Consider the following 21997-nt stretch of genomic DNA (forward strand, 5'->3'; position numbering starts at 1 on the left):
TCTTCTGGATATTGATCCCCAGCAATCTCCTTTGAATTCACTAATCTATTTTCTAATTCCATCTGTTCAAATTTAATCACCAGCTTGTCCTGTGGTAATCTTAATATACCACAGTGCCGTATATGCATCTCCCTGTAAAATGCATTCATCATCTTGTATAAAATTGCTATAACCTAATCTCTCTTTAATAAACCCATGCAAACCCTCACAGAGAATGCTTTTCTTATTGATCCAATCTGGATCCTAGCCCCTTATTAATCTTAACTAACCCTTAACAGACCGATTCATAATTCAAACCTTTAGTCTTAATATCTCCTTTGTGAAATGGAAGTGTTAAGACCAATGTTTCTTTTCATGTGTTTGGGAATTGTTATTATTATTATTCTCTGAGGCCTCCAGGGAGTCAAGGATTCCCTGAAGATCTTCCCTGGAGGATGCCCAACCAAACAATTTGTCCCATCTACCACCACTACCTCTCTCACATGATTACTTCTCATAAATTCAAAATCTTCTCCTCACCAGTCCCTTCCAAACTACACTGCCATAGTAGACAAATTTCCCTCCTGTTGGCTTTTATTTCACACCAGATTGCCTCAAATGCACTGTGTACTGCTTCCCTCAAAGTTTTTTTTTTTGTCTGTTACTATTATGTGACACCTCCAGGGAGTCCAAAGACTCATCGAGGGAGAATGTGTCAACAGCAACGAACTACTAACTGCGCTCAAACTTACTTAACTTTTTGCGAGCCATTAGTAGCAGAGGCTCTACCAATCGACCAACCTTTGCTGGCCAATCTGTTATTAGCAATACTCCTGTTCTGTCTATTATTCCTGAAAATATAATACCTTATGTTCTATCCTTGTAACTATATCCTTATCTATCGAACAAGCCACTAATATAATTAAGTTTTCACAAAGTACAGCTAACCAATGAAAGCGTCTCGCCCTCAATCATACCACATCTGGCATAAGCTGCAATATCTTCCTGGAGATCCACAGAGGTATGCTTTCATCTTTTAATGTCAATCCCATTCAGATATGAGACCTTACAATCACTTGCATTCATTCTAATAATCCTAGTTTCCCTAATTCTGCACTTCCATTCTCTCAATGAAGACTTTCTACAGACACTTAACTCTCAATCCATTAGTCCTCTGTTATTTGTCCAAGAAACTCACTCCACATGCCTAAAAATTGTACAACATTTTGCCTACACCACCTGTGCACTGACTTCTTTGCACAACTTATTTTAACGGAATTACAACACCAAACAAACTAAATTATAAAAGGTTATTTCATAATGAGTTATACTTTGCTGGATTTCAAACCAGCATCTTCAGGGTAAACATGATACAGTTTACACATGACAATGAGCAAGTGAAACAATTCAAACTGTAATGGACAAAAGACTAACATCTAATGTTGTAAAAAGAAAAAAAAAAAAAAGAAGAGAAGTATTACAGTTTTGTAGAAGCTGGTCTTAGAATAAATATCTGACAAATTAGTCACCCATAGTTGTTAAGGTTAGGAGAATGCTTCGTAGCCATTATTGACACTAAAAATAATCTTTCTGACTTGTATACAACACACTGGTTTTCTTCCATCTAATTTGTGTAAAGGGGTGTCCAAAGCATTGTCTGCCAGTTCAGACTTGCAATAAATAATGGTAGCAAATGTATTTCTTATGTTCTATGAGGCAGATGTTAACAGATCAGAAATATTACTTTTACAGTCAGAAATAGCTACAAAGCAGTCTCCCAGCCTATATGGCTGCATTCATTAGCCAAAAATTTGGAAGACTGATATTCTAAGATCAATCTCCAACAGAACAGTAATACTTCTTTATTGCAACATTATAGGTGCCAACCTTTAGATTTTTTATCAGTTACAATTTGAATTATTTCACTTACTCATTATCCTGTGTAAACTATAACATGTTTGATCTGAAGTCCAGTGAAATATAAGCCAGTTAATAAACATCTAATCATATAGTTTGTTTGGTAATGTAATACTGTTAAAATAAGTTATGAGTAATGTTCAACACCTAAGCATGTTGATTAGATTACTGACTGCTTTGCAGTTATGGTCTTCTGTCTCAAATAACGTTTATCAAACAATGATGTTAACTTTAGTCTTCTTTCTCTTCTTTTCTATTTCTTCTACTAATGCTTTCACAACCATCGACATTCCATATTTATCTTTTATATCATTCATACCTGCCAAAATTATGAACTCATTCTCTTTCCCTTTTTGCATTCTAATATTTAGATATCACTGACATCTTGATGCAAAATTAAGGAGGACAATAGTTAATAAAGGTGATGTAGCTATCCTGAAGGATAATGATTGTCAATTTAATGTCAAAATGTAAGATTATGCATTTCGGATTGAAAAGGTTGCACACTGTGTATCACATTGATGGTAGTGGATTGCAGGAAATGAGGTTAGGGACTTGGGGATGCTGGTGGTAAGAGAGTTGAAGTTCAAAAGGCATATTGCAAAAGTAGATAAAATAACTCAAAGGTTTGACGATGAAAAACACTAACTGTGGAATGTTCCCAATGAGGACAGATTAAAGAAGAGTGGGTTAGAAAGTTTAGCTGATAGGCAGAAAAGAGAGGACATGACAGAAACTGATAAGATATTAAAGGGATTTTATAAAATTGATGCAAAAGAAAATTTTCAATATATGACAAATAGTCAAAGAAGTTATCTGTAGAAGTTGTGTAAGAGTGTGTGGACTAGATTTTTTGCATGGAGAATGGTGAATATGATGGAAAGAGAAGGCTTGGTAGCCCTCAAAAAACAAAATAAATAAATAAATAAATAAAAACGATATCAGATGAATAATGAGACCAGAACAGACCAATATGATCTATATCCGTAATTAGCACTACGATGATGAGAGTGATAAATAAGTGGAATGGATTACTAGAATCAGTTCTGAGGGCCCTGACAGTGAATGAGTTTAAGGAGAGATATAATAGGGTTTTTTGTGTATAAATATTAGCATGGGTCTCTGCTCCATGGAAATACTGTATAATAATAATCTTTGATCTGAACAAGAATAAATGATTTCATCCCGCATTCAGTAACCACACTCCTCATTATTATTATTCAGGACCTCCATGGAATCATAAGACTCATCCTGGGAGGCTTAAACAACACAGTGTCTATCATACCATTCCTTAAACTCATTCACTGTTCATGCTTTAACCACTCTATGAGGCAATCATATCACCTCTCCTCCTTTTGCCTACCAAACTCTGCAGTCTACATAACCTTAGTCTATCCTTATAGCTCACATTGTACAGTTTGTAGAATACTGATAATCTTTTTTTTTAATATTCGCCTCTATACTCTTTCCAAGGTTAAGTCTCCCTTTCAAATCTGGTGACAAAATCTGATCGTAATAATCTAGACAACGTGTGATCATGACTTTCCATAATGAAATCTTTTTTTTCATCGCTGCTGGTCAGTGTCCTTCTCTGTACTGCAGCAATCCTTTGGGTCATCTTCATTCTATTGCAATATGTACCCTAAACTTCAAGTTTCTGTCAAGCATCAAGTCCCTTGCCTACTTCCACCTCCTCTAGCACAGTTCCACTAATAGAGTATACAGCCTCCCATCGATGGATCATAAACTTCAAAATCTTACATTTAGTTACATTAAACTGAAATTTCAATTCATCTGTCCAGCTTATTCAAATGTTCTTGAAGTGAAACTTCATTACTTCTAATAACCCATCCCAACTTCATATTATCTGCAAGCAACTGAATATCCCTCTGTAAATCCATTGACAGTGTCATTGATATAAAGGTTAAATAATATGTCTCCCAATACAGAGCCCTGAGAGACCTCACCCATAAGCTACTTCCTTGAAGCTCTAGTACACAACTCTCTGATATTATCAAGGAGAGCCTCCCTCCCCCCGCTTCTCCCCCTCAGTTTGCTATTACTATAGCAAATTCATCGCGGCTACAGGAATTTGATAAAATGTCTGAAATAGTGAATTTTTTAAAAAATAGCAATGGATTTTCAAGGCTTTTATTGGGATATTTTGATAGTTTGTTGCAATGAATGAGATTGTTATAATGGCATTTGGTATACTGGGAATCAACTGCATTGCAGATTTTTCTTACTTAATAAATTACACTGTATAACTGCTATTAAATAAATCATTAAAACTGAAGATCTGGGATGATATAATCAAAGAAATAATTAAAAAGAAAAAAGAAGCCTATCACAAATGGTTAAGCAGAAAAAGATTAGAAGATGAAATAGAATATAAAAGAATAAGAGCCATAGCTAAAAGAGAAGTCAGAAAAAGACATAGAGAATCATGGAATAAATTTGTTTCTAATTTAGAATATGATTTATATAAAATAAGACCCAATGTATATAAGATTTTCAAACACCTAAATGCAGATACCAAAGAAAACATAAATTAAACACTGAATTAAAATTAGAAGAATTTCTAAATTACTACACAGAACTGTGGACAGGCAAATATTTTAAAAAAGACAACTGGCAAACAATTAATGAAAATGAAAAGGAAATAACTGAAGAAGAATTAGAAATCAGCCTGAAAGAAACAAGAAACAGAAAATCACCTGGAGAAGATAAACTAGGTTCAGAACTATATAAATACGCAGGAACAAGATTCAAAAAAAGACTTACTATTTTTAAATAAAATTTACTCAACTGGTATCCCCCCAATAGAATGGAAAAAAGCAATTGTGATTCCTATCTTTAAGAAAGGTAATAGAGGTGACCCTAAAAACTATAGAGGTATCAGTATACTAAATTCCTGTTACAAAATATATAGCAGAATCTAAAATAACAAACTAATGAAATATTCCGAAAACTTTATTCTAGAGGTACAGAATGGATTTAGAAAAGGACGATCATATATAGACCCAGCCTTTTGCCTAAAATTAATAGTAGAGAAAAGAAGAGAATATAATTTGAAAACACATATTACATTTATTGACTTTGAAAAAGCATTTGACAAAGTTAAAAGAAACATATTATTTAACATATTAAAAGAAAGACAAATACCAAATAATATCCTAAAAGCTATCACAAGTATATATGAAAATAATCAAATACAAATAAGATTAAATCACGAGCTATCATATACAAGAGAGATAAACCAAGGGGTCCGACAGGGATGTCCCCTCTCAGCAACTCTTTTTAATATCTACTTAAATGAAATAATAATAAAATGGAGTAAAAATTTACACCAAGGAATTAAACTTTTACCTACAGTTGACTTAAACACTCTCCTCTTTGCAGACGACCAAATAATAATTACAAATTCTGAAGATAACTTGCAGAAAGCTATTTTAAATCTAAATGAGATATCCAAAGATTATGGTATGATAATATCAACCGAAAAATCAAAAACTATGGCCTTTAAAGGACAAGATCCAGCAAGAACTAAAATAGTAATAGATAACAAGATCTTAGAACAGGTGAATTCATTTAACTACCTAGGATGTATGATCACATATGAAAATGAAAAAGATATAAACACAAAAATTACAAAATATTTAAAAATAACAGGTGTAATTAACTCTATATTTAAACCAAACCTAGTTAAAAAACAAACCAGGCTAAAAGTATACAATACATTAGCCTTACCGGTCTTAATGTATGGAAGCGAAATCTGGACAATAAAACAAAAAAACAAACAAAGATTAACAACAGCAGAAACGAAGTTTATGAGAAAAACTGCAAAGTATACCCTATTTGATCACAAAAGATATTCTGAAAGAATTAAACCAAGAACCAGTAATAGAAAAAATTAAAAAATATAAACATAAATGGATGGAACACGTTCAAAGAATGAAAACACAAAGATTACCAAAACAAGCCTTAAAGTACAAGCCATTAGGAAAAAGAAAACCAGGACGTCCTCTTAAACGATGACTTCTAAGGCCAGAACAGGCCATGCTAGGCCTAAATCTTTGATACGTATGATGATGATGATGATGATTAAAACTGAACTGCCACTGAAGAAATCATGAAGTGGATTTATATCATCTACATAAAGAAGACAGCTGAGTTTAATATCATATTTCTTAATATGATATTATTATTCGCCTTGATGATGGCAGTGATGCAGTGTGGCATGGACTCCACAAGGCAACTGAAGCATTGGGGAGCCAAACTGATCCATGACCGCTGCACAGCCTCCCACAATGCACGGAGATTGGTCGGAGCAGGATCCAGTGCACGTATATCTCTCTCAACAGCATCCCAGATGTGTTCAATAGGATTGAGGTCAGGGGACCTCGGGGGCAAGCCAAGCATCCTCATGTCCGGTGGAATGTTCATCCACCCACTCAGCCAGAATTCAGGAGTGGTGGGCTGGTTCATTGTCTTGCTGTAGGTACAGGTCTCCTGTAGGGTGCACATGATCTGACAGCAGGTCCCTATATTGTTCGCTGGTGATGGATGATGGTAGATGTACCAGGGGACCCCATTTCATCCCATGTAAACAGTCCCCACACGCGAAGACACCACCACCACCACCGGCCTGAATTGTACCCTGCTGGCACGAGGGATCCATCACTTCAGGTGCTTAGTGACGCACTCATACCCTACCATCAGCATGTACCTCGACTCGTCAGTCCAGGCAGCCTTTTTCCATGTGTCGAAGGTCCAGTTGTGGTGTTGCTGCGCCCACGCTAATCGTTGTGCCTTGTGATGTGCGGTGAGCAGGGGTACCCTAGTCAGGCGGCGGCTTCTGTACCTCATAGCGAGGAGATGATTCTGGATGGTGTGGGTGCTCACACGTCGTTGTTATCCAGCATTGAATTTCCGAGTGGTCTGCGACACTGTGGCCCGTCTATCTGCTGTGTTACCATCTGAGCTAGCTGACGGCATCCCCTGTCATCGACACGTTGCACACTACGGCAATTTTCCCTAGCGGCTGTGGTTTTACCCAATTCCATGTAATCACGGTACACTCTTGACACAGTGGCCCGTGAAAATCCCAGTGCCCGCACGACTTCGGAGATGGAGTGCATCATACATCTGGCCACGATCGAATTTGCTGAGATCTCGAGTCTTCCCCATTTTGTGCTTGACTATCACTCAGACGGTCAGTACAAGGTCTGACAATATCCTCATCACGTGCCACTATTCTATTCGCCGTGGCAACCACAACATCATGGCAGGTATCTCTAATTCAACTGCTCAGGAGTGTATAACTGTATGTATAATTATAATCATACATAATTATAATTGAAGTATAATTATGTTTGAAGTATAACTGCACTCGCAAGAACTATAGGGATGTCTTAGTTTGACTAGAATAAAATACATGCTAAGAAAATTATAGGTCAATATTATTTTATGAAAAGTGTAGGAGGGTGCAAGAATTTTCTTGCAAAAAAAAAAAAGGGGGGATGTCACTTTAAAAAGTTTGAAAACCACTTTATAAGCTAGGTGAAAACTTCCTCCACATAGCTTATAATAATTTTTGAAATAATAATAATTATTAAATTATCTGACACCTGCAGGGAGTCCAAAGACTCATCGAGGGAGGGCACCTTCCCTACAACGCTGTCTCCACCACTCAATCCACCAAATGACCACAACTACCAACATCATCTACTACTGACCACCACCACTAGTTTTTCCAGAGACAATCGCAAACATCCATGCCCACGGCGGGATTCGAACTTAGCTTTAATATTTAGTGATTTTCTCTAAATCTAAAGCTTACTATTGATAGTAATGTGATAATTTTAAGACTGTGTTTCTAGTACCTCAAGAGAAACAAGTATACAGGATCTTTTTGATCCTCTGCACTTTAATATTTTATATATTTATACTGCTTACATTAAATGTTCCTTCTCCCCTGAAAAAAACATCTCGAGTCCTTTCTTGTAGTTTTTTTATCATATGTATTATTTTGAATCAGTGTACTATCAAGGATATGATTATGGATTATACAAAATTTATTTAAGTTATATTTGTAGTTAACTTGCTGATAGAATATACAGGCTGATTAAGAAATGGAGGTGGGGGGAGTTGAAGAGCATGTACATATATACTTAAATGTCTATATGTGCATATATGTTTTATATTTATTCATACAAAGCATTATCAAATATACACATAAAACAGGATAATCACTTGGAAGCTGATTTACCTGCCATTGCTGTAGTAACTGTAATCTTTGCAGGTGGTCGGAAGCTTTCATCTGGTGGAATGGACGTAATGTTAACTTGATAACTGGTAAATGGCATTAAATTATCAACTCTGTACTCAGTTACATCTGATTCCACATACACCATTTGCGGTGGAATTGGTAGCTCCTGCAGCATTCCTTGGCTATCATAAAATTCTTTGTGGGCTCCATAGGATATCTTGAAATTAAAATACATATACATAAACCACATTCAAAAAATGTTTATCTTGGAAATGGAAAGTAAGATATAATATCTGAAATTATTATAACTAATTAATAATGGAATCATGTTAATTTAAATATTTTTATTTAAAGAAGATAGAAGAGACAAATGGGGAGAAGTATGACTGAGACATTTAAGCTGCTAAAGGATTATCATTGTATTAATACTGAGGAGATTTTTTCATATGGTGTAACAAGGGATCATCCCTGGAAGTTACAAAAGAAATAGCAAGTAAAATAGTAAGAAGTTTTTTCTCTTTTTTTTGCATGGAGAGTGGTAAGAACATGGAATACATTGTCTGAGATGGTGGTGAAAGTGCAATCGGTGGAAGAGTATCAGGAGTGGTATGAGAGCATTTCTATTGACTAGTGTTGACCTCTCACAACAACTCATTGTGGGAAGTCAACACTACTATTGACCTCCCACAATGAGTCTTGTGAATTTATGGAGGTCAAGAAGTTAATGATGAATCTGCTGGCATTGGCAGGTAGTTTGCATATCTGTTTTCCAACCAGCAAGCTGCAGGTTTGAATCCTACCATGTGAAAGTAGGAGATAAATTTCTTTGCAAAGTGTGAAACCACTACTCAGCTTACTGGAAGTTTTAGTGGCTTGAGAAAGTGCCATGTTTTATCTGTATAGCAGGGTTTCTGGCTTATGTAAAAAAATAAATAAAAATACAAATCTCTCTCTCTCTCTCTCACACACACACACAATTAATAAACACAAAAAAAAATTCTAAGTCTACCCATGGTACTAATACCAACAATTTTTACTACCTTTTGTGGGTTGGCATCACACAAAAAGTAATAGAGTAATAATAATAATAAAAAACTGAGACAACTGTGTTGGGTTATAACTTTACTTTGAAAAGATAGTAATAGAAAAGAAAAGATAATAACTTTACTTTGAAAAGAATAAAATACATCTAAAACCACTACTTGGCATTTCAACCCTTTATATGAAGATCATTATCTCACACACAGGGACACAAGCTACATGATTCTTGCAAGTTAAAGATAAAAATCTGATGATAATAAGCAAATAAATAAATAAATATAACTTTTATTGTACATATTTGGTCTGATGTATTAAAATAAAGAACTTTTATTATTAAAAGACCAGAAGATAAATGATAAAATATATCATAATAGAATCATCACATCTGGTTTAGCTCATCATTTCTCAACATCAAATCACGTTATAGATTAGAAAAACAGTTCCATGCCTTACATCAAGAATGACTACAGATACAGAACTTTAAAAGAAACAGCTGTGGTACTATGCACAGGCATTAATTTAAATAGAAATCAGGGTATCATTCTTAAAGACATATGGAAAAATCTCATCATCTCTCTCAGTTCGACAGAATTACAATATGCAAAAAACTACACAACACATGGTCATGTACCGGAATCTGACTGAAGCTTTCGAACACATGCACGCCTTCAAACAGAATGATCAAATGTAACGGCCTAACAGTTACTAAAGTGTATGTTTGAAATATAACTTAATGCATTTGTTTTCACACCAGTTCAGCCTTGAAAATGCTAGACAGTGGCTAGTGACTTTTTGGCTCTTTGTATATTTTATCATTTATCTTCTGGTCTTTTAATAATAAAAGTTCTTTATTTTAAATATAACTTTTATATATGTGAAATTACAACAATAGTTACTGGTTAGGGATTATAGTGTCATGTTATTTTTGAGTTCACTTTTGTCTGAGGAACTGTGTTTAACTATTGGCCTATAGTTCTAATTTTACTGGTTCCTGTATTCAGTATATGATCATTTTGTGTTTGGAGATTGAGTTCTACTATGTCCCAACAGATAATAAAGGAACAGGACTGCAGATCTCAGACAATCTCCAAGCACAAAATAACCACACACTGAATACAGAAATGAGCAAAATTAGAACTACAGGCCAATATGGATTCCATAAACAAAAACTGAGCTCAAAAAGAACATTAGTCTAGAGCAGTGATTTTCAACCGGTGTGCTGCAAGATTTATGAAAACAAATTAATTGAAAGAAATAATGTCGTAATTTGCACATTTGTTTATTAGTGTCTGGTCTTCCATCTTCTTGTGTGTGTAAATCAACCAATTTTATACCTATTTTTTTTCCAGATCATCAAAAAAATTAAAAGAATATATTTTTAGTGTGCCGCTTTACATCCTGATGAGGCCCTTAACATAAAGGTCAAAATGATGAGTAGTTATTTTATCCTGAAATAAAGTTATTATTCCAAAATAAGAGTATCTCTAGAATTTGTACATAATGAGTTATGTCAGTATAACAGGTTTTTTATTATTGTTATGATTCAGACATCCATGGAGTTATGAGACTCATTGTGAGAAGTCTAACCTAGAAAACACTAAGTCTATAATACCATTTCTTGAACCCATTGACCGTACATGCTCTCACCACTCTATCAGGTAATGCATTCTACGGTTTAACCAGCCTCCATGCAAAGAAACTACTCCTAACCCTCTTGCTCACAGTTTCCTTTCATAACTTCCAGGGATGGCCCCTTGTCCTTGCTCCTTTCCCCTGCTTCACCAAACAAAAGAACTCCTCAGTGTCAGTCCTGTAACTACCTCTCAACACTTTAAAAGTCTCAATCATATCACCTCTCCTCCTTCTTCTATCGACCAAACTCTTCAGTGTCTGCATTTTTTCGGCCTATCCTCATAACTAACATTGAATGGTCTAGATATCATCTTTCTTATACATCTCTGCACTCTTTCTATGGTTATTTAACTCCTTTAAAACTAGCAACCTAATTTGAGCACGACAGTCCAAGTGTGATCCAAGCAGGGCTTTATACAATGGAATGACAACATTTATCTCTGCAGGTCAGCATTCTTTTCAGTATTGCAACAATCATCTGGGTTAACTTCACTACCTTTGTAATAAGTTCCCTGAATTTCAGCTTTCTATCAATCATCACTACCATATTCCTTGCCTCCCCCACTACTCCCAGAGTATATAGAGTATGCAGCATCCCATCGGCACATACCAAACTTCAAAACTTTACATTTAGCTGAATTAAACTGAACCCCCATTAATTTGTCCATCTCTTCAGTTTATTCAAATCCACTTGTAGGGCTACCATATCTGCACTATTACCAATAATTCTTCCCAGCTTTACATCATCTGCAAACAACAGATTATCATCCTGCAATCCACTGACAATGTCATTGATATAAAGGTTAACCCATATAAAGTACTAGGCCCAGTACTAAGCCCTGTGAGATCCCACCTATAACCTTTTGCTTCATTGATACTACTCCCCCATAACAACTCTCTAATACCTGGCAGATAGCCAATCCCAAATCACTAACCTAACATATAAACCTATGTGCTGCAACTTGAATATCATTTTATGTGGCACCCTGTCCAATGTCTTTGTAAAATCCAAAAAATGGCAGAATATGTCTTTCCCTCATCAACCACTCTTGTCAGTTTATTACCCTTAATAATAATGGTTTTACAGAGTTTTAATTTAAGGCTGTTTTGAAATGCTGTTATTTTCCCACGTTTTGTTTAATTTAGTCATATTAGACCATTTTTTGTTAAGTCAATATTTTGCTGTTTCTGTGTTACCAAGGTTGTGAGTAATGAAACCGCCAAGATATGAAAATTGCTTTACTTGTTCAAGTATATGCCATTCTTAATTTATTGAAATTTTTTCCTCATCTCTTCCTATTTTTAATGTTTTAAGTTTTGCTTAGATTGATTTTCATTCCAAAAGTTTTGCACTCTTCATTTAAAAATTTTATTGCTTTTCTAATTGTTCTTTAGGTTCTGCAAGAATAATATCATCTGCATATTTGATGTAGTTAATATTTGTGCCATCTATTTGTAGACCTGGTTCTGCCAAGGCACTGGTGAGTGGCATACATCGCTATGAGCATAGTGAATGAAATCACCAAGTTCCTCCCATTGCAGGCAATGGGAGGAACTTGGTGAGTTAGAGATGACTATAACTGACCTAGATGAATCAGAGGCGGAAAATTCTCCCCGTAGAGAGATGAGTGGTATGATAGAGGGTGAGAATAGGGAGAGAAATATGAATAAAATAATGACAGTGGGGAGTGTGGAAAGGTTGAATGTTTGTGAAGTTTTTGGAGATAGTCTCCATGGGGAGGATGAATGGCAAATAAGAGTGGCTGACTTGCAGAGAGAGAGAGATAGATTAGCTGAAAGAGAAGGTGGAATGTCTAGAGAAAGAGATGAGATTAGGCGAATGGAAGAGATGAATGCAAGGCAAATCTGAGTACGAGTGAGAGAGAGTTATGGGAATGATGGAAGAGGAGAGAATAGGAACAGTGGAAGAGAGGGAATGAGAGAGAGAGAGTTATGGAATGATAGAAGAGGAGAGAATGGAAACAGTAGGAGAGAGGAAATGAGAAGAATGCAAGGGAGCACTGGAACCAGGGATAGAGTGATGACAGGAAGGTGGGTAAGTAGGGGAACAAAGAGAGAAAGTGCTAGAGGAGAGAGAGAGAGAGAGAATGAGGGATGTATTGAGCAATCGAGGTACAGGGTGGTAAGAGGTGTAATGTATGGGGACTCAATGATCCGTGATGTGCAATATAGGATGAGTGAGGAGTGTTTGCCTGGAGGAAGGATAGAAAGTGTGGCTATGGCAATTAAGAAGGATGAAAGGGAGGATGAGATGATTGTGATGGTAAGAACAAATGACTTGAGCGGTAATGTAAATTGGACAGCGAGAGATATGAGAATCTTGCTTGAGGTAGTACAAAACAAGACGCAGAGAGGAAAGATAGTGGGCATGTTGCCTAGGTATGATAGTGATGAGCTGAGCAGAAGAGCAGTAATATTGAATAATATAATAGCTAGAATAAGTCAGAAGAGAGGACTGGAATATGTGGATGCTTGGAGGGTGTTTGAGGACAGAAAGGAATTGTATGCAAGAGACCGCTTGCATCTGAATGAGGAAGGACATAGGCATCTGCTAGGATGACATAGGAGATCGCTGTTCTGAATTTCTTTGGTAGCAGGGATGTCCTCTTGTTCGGGAATGGGTACTTGGGAGAAGAGGGATGACATCAGGTAATGCTGAGCCCACTGGGTCTGGAGGGGATAATGCTAGGTATAGAAACAGTGCATTTTTATGCTTTATACTAATGCCAGGAGTATCCGGAATATAGGAAAGGAATTGGTGACACTGATAGCATCAGCCTGGCCAAAGATTATTGGAATCACTGAGACGTGGTTTACAGAAGAGAATATAATAACAAGAATAGAAGTAGCAGAGTATAGCATTTTTCGGCAGGATAGGAAGGGAAAGCAGTGGTGGAGTACTGCTTATGATAAGTGACGACTTATGTCCTCTAAGAGTAAAGACTTTGGAGGGCGGTGACACTAATGATTTTGAAAGCATATGGTGTGAGGTAGAGGTGGGCACAACAAGATATTTAGTGGGGTGTTGCTACAAACCAAGCAGCACAGAGGGTGGGGACCAGGAGATGTTTAGCTTGGCAAGTGCAAGAAGAATGATAGTTATGGGAGATTTTAACTACAGCAGTATAAATTGGGGAGAGAAAGATGCATGTAGCAATAAGGGAATGGAATTTCTAGAATTCTTGAGAGACAAATGTCTTAGGCAACATGTAATAGAGGGAACAAGAGGTTCAAGAGTTTTGGATTTGGTCATAGCATCAGAAGAGTTGATAATAACTGAGATGACATCTCTTCCACCAGTTGGAGAGAGTGATCATGTGGTTTTGACTTGGAAGATGAATAGACATGCAGGAGTATTAAAGAGACGGGAACATATGTGGAATTATAAGGGATGTAATTATAATAGTCTTAGACATCAACTTGGGGAAGATTCATGGAGGGAGGAATTGGAAGGCTGGGATATCATTAGTGCTTGGGAAACTGTGAAGGAATATTTGTTAGCAGCAATAGTAAGCTGTATTCCACAAGTGAAGAAGAGGACATAATTTGGTGTAAAGTGGATGACAAACAATATTAAACAAGAACTGCAAGTTAAAAAGAGGCTATGGAAGAGATATAAGGAGACAAGTGAAGGGCAGATGCATGATGAATATAAGACACAAGCCAGGAGAGTGACTAGTATGGTAAGGAAGGCGAAACTGGAATATGAGAAGAGATTAGCCCTAAGATCCAAAGAAAATCCTAGGGAATCTTTTAGATACGTGGCCAGTAAGCGAAGAAATGATTGTCAAAGAATGACATTGAGAGATAAAAATGGGAACAGAGTGACTGATGCAGAGGACATAGTGGAATTGTTCAATGAACACTTTATTGGAGTATTTCATCCTGGAGGAATAAATTTGAATACGAGGGATAGGGCAGGTTCGAGGTTTAGAGGTGCATGTGGAGAGTGTGTTACAAATGATGCTTTACTCTGGATGTCTTACTGACATCCAGAGTAAAGCTGTGGGACTGGATGGTATTTCAACATGAAGAGAATGTGCTAAAGAATTGACAGCTCCTTATCAATGAAAGTAAAGTCTGGCTAGGGGAAAGGTGCCCAGGGAATGGAAGGAAGGTAAGATAGCGCCATTGGATAAGGGCAGTAGCAGAATGAAAGTGTCTAATTATAAGCCAGTTTGTGTGTCATCAGTAGGTGTTAAGATCTTGGAGAAATTACTGAGGCACCGTATACAGCATTGGGCAGATGGGGGTAATGTTATCTGTATGAGTCAACATGGATTTGTTAAGGGGGCGCTCTTGTTTTAGTAATATTCTAGCCTTTTATAATAAAGTTACAAGAGCAGTAGATGAGGGGAAAGGCATATACTGCCATTTTTTTGGATTTAGCGAAGGCATATGACGGGATGCCACATGATACGCTGATATTTAAGTTGCGGCACATGGGTTCGGATGTCAAATTGGTAGACCGATCTGACAGGATTGGCTGTCCAATAGGTATCAGAGTTGTGTATGGTGGGACAGTTTCAATGAGGCAGAAGGTTAAAAGTGTGGTGCCACAGGGCTCAGTAGTAGGACCTATATTGTTTAACCTTTATATCAATGACATTGTCAGTGGATTACAGTGGGGATATTCAGTTGTTTGCAGATGATGTGAAGCTGGGAAGGGTTATTAGTAATAGTGCAGATGTGGTAGTCTTGCAAGAGAATTGAATATGCTAGACAGATTTGGTAAATGAATGGGAGTGTCAGTTTAATGCACCAAAATGTAAGGTCTTGAGGTTTGGGACGCTACATACTCTATTGGAGGAAGTAGGGAAGACAAGAGGTCTGAGGTTGATGATTGATAGAAACCTGAAATTCAGGGAACATATTGCTAAGGTGGTGAAGGTAATGCAGAGGATTGCTGCAATAATGAGAAGAACGCTGCCCTGCAGAGATAAAAGAGTTATCATTCCATTGTATAAGACCCTGATCAGACCACACTTATGCTATTGTTCTTAGATTTGGTCCCCAAGATTTGAAGGGGATAAATTAACTGTGGAAAGGGACAAAGCTGGATAACAAAGATGGTTTCAAGGCTGTACAATGTTAGTTATGAGGACTGCATATTTTAGTGGATAGAAGAAGTAGAGGTGATATGATTGAGACTTTTAAACTGCTGAGAGGTGGGGAGTTCTTTCACTTGGTTGAAGAGAATGAAGGAGTGATGACAAGGGACCATCCCTGTAAGCTATGAAAGGAAGCTGTGAGCAAGAGGGTGAGGAGTGGTTGAACCATGGAGTGAGAGCGAGAAAGGTCAATGAGTTTGAGTGGTATGGCAGACTTTGTGTTTCCTAGAAGGGACCTCCCACAATGAGTCTTGATAGATTGTGTTTCCCAGGAAGACTTGTTTCCTAACCTCCCATGATGAGTCTTTTTGATACCATGGAGGCCTGAATAATAATAATAATAATTAATAATAATAAAAATATTTTGTCAATATCCTCCTCCTAAAATCCATTGTGGGAGGATCATTTAGTGATAATATGCTATTCATTTTTGAAATTATGGACTTTACAACCGTGTTATAAATAACTATTTTAATTTCCCGACATTTCAGCCTTCATATTAAGGTCATCATATGGAGTATATACAAATATACAAGGACAAACTGAGTTACATTTCACACGGTATGCAAAAGAGACAATGACTCGATCAACAGTTATTCTACTAGCATGACCTCTAGTGAAAATATAATACATGCGCAAAGAGCGCCGTGATATCTGGACGGAATTTGTCCTGTAAAAGAAGGATTGTGTCATTGATTAGGATATTTGTAAAGAGCGCAGAGATGTCAAAACTGACTATTAAATCATCTTTTTCTAATGTAATGTCTTTGATTATGTTTATCAAGTATTGCGTGTTTCTGATATAGGATCGGAAATGACCTACCAATTCCTTGAGTGTTGATGCTAATTTCTAGGCTAGGTGATAATCTGGGCTGTCTATACTTTCTACTATCAGACGGAGCGGCACTTTGGGTATCTTTGGAAGACTGTAAATTCTCGGAGAACAAGTGTAGTGCGGAAGTAATTTTTTGACTGTATCTTCAGGCCATGTAGTAACTGATTTAAGTAGCTTCTCTGTTTTCTTTTTTTATTCTGTTGGTTGGGTCATAGTTAACAAATTGATATGTACTGTTGTCCGAGACTAGTAGATTCATTTTTTCTAAATATGTGGTTCGATTTAGAATAACGGTGGCACTGCCTTTATCGGCTCTAGTTATTACGATGTCCGGATTTGATTTTAGTGAATTCACCGCTGTTGATTCATGTTTTGTCAAGTTTCTTGTTATTGTTTTCTTATAATTTATATTTAAAATGTTGGTGGTTTCTAAATGTATTTTATCTGCTATGGTAGTTGGGATGAATTTTAAGCCTCTTTCAATATTATAAATAAAATCCAGTTTGTTAATCGATCTGGGTGCTACGGCAAAATTTAAACCATTGCCAAGTAGCGAGAGTTCATCTTTGTTTAAGACGTAAGTTGGATAAGTTGACTACGATACTGTTACCTGAAGGTGATTGGTGGCCCCTGTTATTTCTTGTTTTCGGTTGGTTGTTGTTATCACCTGCTTCTGGTTGGTTGTTAATGTTCACTGCAGGTTGTTATCACTGATCCAGGCTACTAGAAAAAACTTGGCCTTTACTCAAAATCAGGTACAAAATTTAAAATCTGAACTTTCAAGTTACTTGAATGCAGAAATTTGGGTTATCCTCGAGAAGATTATGGACAACTTGGTGAACCATATCCTTCAAACAAAGAAAGAAAATCTCATATTCCAATTTCAAAGACTAAAAGATCGACAAAACCAACAGACATATTTGAATTTCTCCGCAGTGAACGTTAACAACCAACCACAAGCCAGTGAAGGAAAGTATATTAAGTATACTTTCCTTCTTAGTATATTTCTGAAAAAAATCTTGAAGTTTCTGACTTACATATATGTGCTTGAAAAGCATGTCAAACTAGAAAATGAACTTTTTCTTTCTTTCAGTCTGATCATGATGAGAAATAAAAATAAGAAATAAAGACCACAATAGTGGTAAGGTTGTATAGAGGTAAAAAGTCATAATTTCAAACATCAAAAGCATGACTATTAATTATTCAATTATTAAATAGTTTTAAATTATTAAATATTAAACAATAATTAAATATTAGTTTCAAAGAAATTCTGTTAATGTTGATTAATATTTCAAGATTTATTCTTTCTGCTTATATATATATATATATATATATATTCAATTAGTTAACAATCTTCATATTCCTGAAGAATTATTCCAACATAATACATAGCAAACAAGCAGAATAAAAAAAATATATGTTTTAATATTGAATTATGATGTGCATGTCATGATGTGCATACAGACCAATTTGAATAGTTGCAAATGTGAGAAGATAGATGCAGATGTGGCAGCCTAAGAGAAGAGAGAGAGATGCAGATCAGTAATAATGCAGATGTGGCAACCCTGCAAGAGGATTTGAATAAACTAGACAGATGGGCAATTAATGGGGGTATCGGTTTAATGAAGCAAAATGTAAAGTCTTGAGGTTTAGGATCCATTGATGGGAGGATGTATACTCGATTGGAGGAGCTGTACTGTAGGAGGTAGGTTACAAGAGACAAGAGATCTGGGGGTGATGATTGATAGAGGACTGAGATTCAGGGAGCATACTGCAAGGTGGTGAGGGTAACTCAGAGGATTGCTGCAATACTGAGAAGGACGCTGACCTGCAGAGATGAAAGAGTTATTATTCCTTTGAATAAAACCCTGATCGGACCATACTTAGACTATTGTTCTCAGATTTGGTACCCAGGATTTGAAGAGGATAAATTGACTGTGGAAAGGGTACAGAGGCGGATAACAAAGATGGTTTCAGGACTGTACAATATGAGTTATGAGGATCGACTGAGGGTATGTGGACTGCAGAGTTTGGTGGATAGAAGGAGAGGTGATATGATCGAGACTTTTAAACTGTTGAGAGGCAGTTACAAGGTAGACATTGGAAAGTTCTTTCACTTGGTGGAACGGCGGGAAGGAGCGATGACAAGGAGCCATCCATGGAAGTTACGAAAGGAGGATGTGCACAAGAGGCAGGAGTGGTTTCTTTGCTTGGTGAGTCAGTGAACCTTGGAATGCATTGCCTGAGAGAGTGGCTGGAATGGGAACAGTCAATGGGTTCAAGGAGTGGTATGATAAACTTTGTGTTTCCTAAAAACAACCTCCCACAATGAGTCTTTTGACTCCATGGGGGCCTGAATAATAATAATAATAATTATTATTATTATTTTAATGGCATTTTGTTGTTTTTAACTGCAATGAAACTATTTACTTGACTTCACTTCATGGTGATGTTTCTGACATGAAATGTAAAACAGTAGGCCATGTAGTGAGAGACCTTAAAGAAACACAGTGCATCTAATCTCTTGGACATACCACAGCCCAGAGATTAAATGCTCTTTCTTTCTTTTTTTTTTTTTCCTTTTTTGAATGCATGCATTAATGACAAAAGTATTTCATTATTTGGATTAATAAGAATAGAAAAATTAAGCAAACATGTTATTAAAGTTAAGCTTTAATAATATGTCTTTTATTATTTTAAAATTTTAAAACTATAAATAATAAAATACTTATAGTAAGGGTGGAGCAAACTCCGATCACTATTCTTGGTATTTACGAATAATGTGAACTTAGCTCCTAGGAGCTGTATTACTGTTCTACATTATGAGAGAAGGTCACTATCCAGACCGGTTTCAACCTTATGTATAGGTGAAGCAGGCTCTAAAAATAAGACGATCCCGAAAGATAACCAAACTCAGCATTGTTCCACTCAATGACAGGCTCACCCCATCACCGAGAAGAACCTCTCAGCATTGGCTCTACCCAGTGGCAGGCTCACCCCCCAGCAGAGCCATAATCTCAGTGGTGGCTCCACTCAGAGACAGGCAAAAACCTACCTCCAAGCGGAGCCTCTCAAAGCCAGATCCGGCCTGCACCGGTTTCCATCCTCATTGGGGTCTCATCAGTGAGTAGGTAGACCTAGTTAATACCAAGTTTGTAGTGAACAGAACTTACATCCCTTCTATGAGAATTGCCAAGAAGGTGTCCTAATAAATTACTAATTATATAAAGAGCCAAAGGCTTCAATTCGGCGACATGAACTTATTTAAGTTAAGGGATATTACATCCCATATTGTTTCTTACCCAAATAAGAAACTCAAAGAGTTTCATGCCGAATATAGAAACTATATAAAGTTCGGCAATTCCAAGCGTAAGCAAATACCCGGATAGTGCAACACCTGACCCATTTAATAGTGCAAACTGAGGCAACTCATAGTAAGGGTGGAGCAAGCTCCAATCACTATTCTTGGTATTTACCCATAATGTGAACTTAGCTCCTAGGAGCTGTATTATTGTTCTACATTATGAGAGAAGGTCACCCAGACTGGTTTCAACCTTTATTGAGGTCTCATCAGTGAGTAGGTAGACCTAGTTAATACCAAATAGGTCAGGTGTTGCACTTGGGTAAATACCAAGAATAGTGATCGGAGCTTGCTCCACCCTTACTATGAGTTGCCTCAGTTTGCACTACCAAATGGGTCAAGTGTTGCACTATCCAGGTATTTGCTTATGCTTGGAATTGCCGAACTTTATATATATAGTTTCTATATTCAGCACGAAACTCTTTGAATTTCTTATTCGGCTAAGAAACAATATGGGATGTAATATCCCTTAACTTAAATAAGTTCATGTCGCCGAATTGAAGCCTTTGGTTCTTCATATAATTAGTAATAAAATACTTGTTTCATTAATTTGACATGCATATAAAAAAATCATTAATCTGCTAATTTTACTTTCGTTTTAAATTTATGTGATAAATCATTACTAACCTTATATTTCATGGGATCTAACTTTGTCGGAGGTTTCCATGTCAATACCATACCATGTGTAGTAACTTCTTGGGCACGCAACTGAGTTGGTACATCTGTAAGTAAATCAAAATACAAATTATCACAATTATTACCAATATTATATTTATCATCTGATGATTGTGCTAAGTCCATTTTAGAGTCACTCTGCCCATTATACTGTTCTATTAATTCATTCCCTGTCAGTTTATCCACCTTTCATTGATAAATTGACAGTTGCGAGTATATGGATTACAGATTCATGTTAACAGGAGAAAGAGGGCTAGAATGAAGAAGCAATCAGAACCACATCTTGACAATGCATTCCACACATTTACCACCTTGTATAAGCAGAGATCTGTAATCTGCTTATACAAGGTTCTTTCATTATTGAACTTCTAATCATGTCATTATGTGTTTTTTTTTCTGTATTTAAATCTCATTCACGTGTTCTTTCCATCTTCTAACAATTTATCCTATTCAGTCAGCAGCAAACCATCTTTGTCTCTTATAAGTTAACTTGCTTCTTTTCTTCAGAGTATATTTTCCTTGTCATCTCATACAATCTTCCAGTGTTTCCTAATGTTACAGCCTAAATCCCATAATCCGGATGTAATCTTTGTAACTTGTCTTTGCACCCTTTTCACAGCTTCTTTATCCTCTTGGAATCTGAGATCCCAAATCTGAATACAATAATAATCCAGGTGCATTCTTATCAAGGCCTTATAAAGAGGCAAAATGACTTCTTTATCCTTAAGTGTTAAGGTTCACTTCAACATTGCAATTATCCTCTGAGTAGTATTTGCAACTTTTGCTATGCAACCTTTGAACTTCAAATTCTTATCTCTCATTATACCAAGATCCCTAGGCATCAGTTTCTTGTAGCATAACCGTGCAAATATAATATGCCACATTAAACTGACAGCTATTTTTGTTTACTCAAATTTCCAGCCTATTAAAATCATTTTGTAAGTGCTGCATATCAGTAGCATTTCTGAATGCCCTGCCTATCTTTGCATCATCAGCAAACAATTGCACATCTCGTGTTAGACCCTTCCTAATGTCATTAATGTACAAACTGAACAACAATGGCCAGAGGATTAAACCCTGCGTAACCACTGGTCATTTTGTTTTTAAAATCTTTGTACTGGTTATGGGCAGTACTACCCTTACATCACGTCCAG

The 21997-nt window shown here is 36.5% G+C and overlaps 1 protein-coding gene across 8 annotated transcripts in view; it reads right to left on the minus strand.

The window, feature by feature from the left end:
• Positions 1-21997, minus strand: part of LOC150094422 (tyrosine-protein phosphatase Lar-like) — a 1380317-nt gene that overhangs the window by 254475 nt on the left and 1103845 nt on the right. For all 8 annotated transcript variants that reach the window (XM_090412197.1, XM_090412199.1, XM_090412204.1 and 5 more), the window contains 2 exons: positions 20796-20890; positions 8168-8384 (listed from right to left, as the gene is read on the minus strand). In XM_090412197.1, coding sequence (XP_090268323.1) covers positions 8168-8384; positions 20796-20890 — 312 coding nt within the window. The remainder of the gene's footprint in view (positions 1-8167; positions 8385-20795; positions 20891-21997) is intronic.

The sequence above is a fragment of the Typopeltis vanoorti genome, chromosome 22, assembly GCF_054136105.1.
Source record: "Typopeltis vanoorti isolate ZY-2024b chromosome 22, IOZ_Tvanoo_1.0, whole genome shotgun sequence".
In the NCBI taxonomy this organism is placed as follows: Eukaryota; Metazoa; Arthropoda; class Arachnida; order Uropygi; family Thelyphonidae; genus Typopeltis; species Typopeltis vanoorti.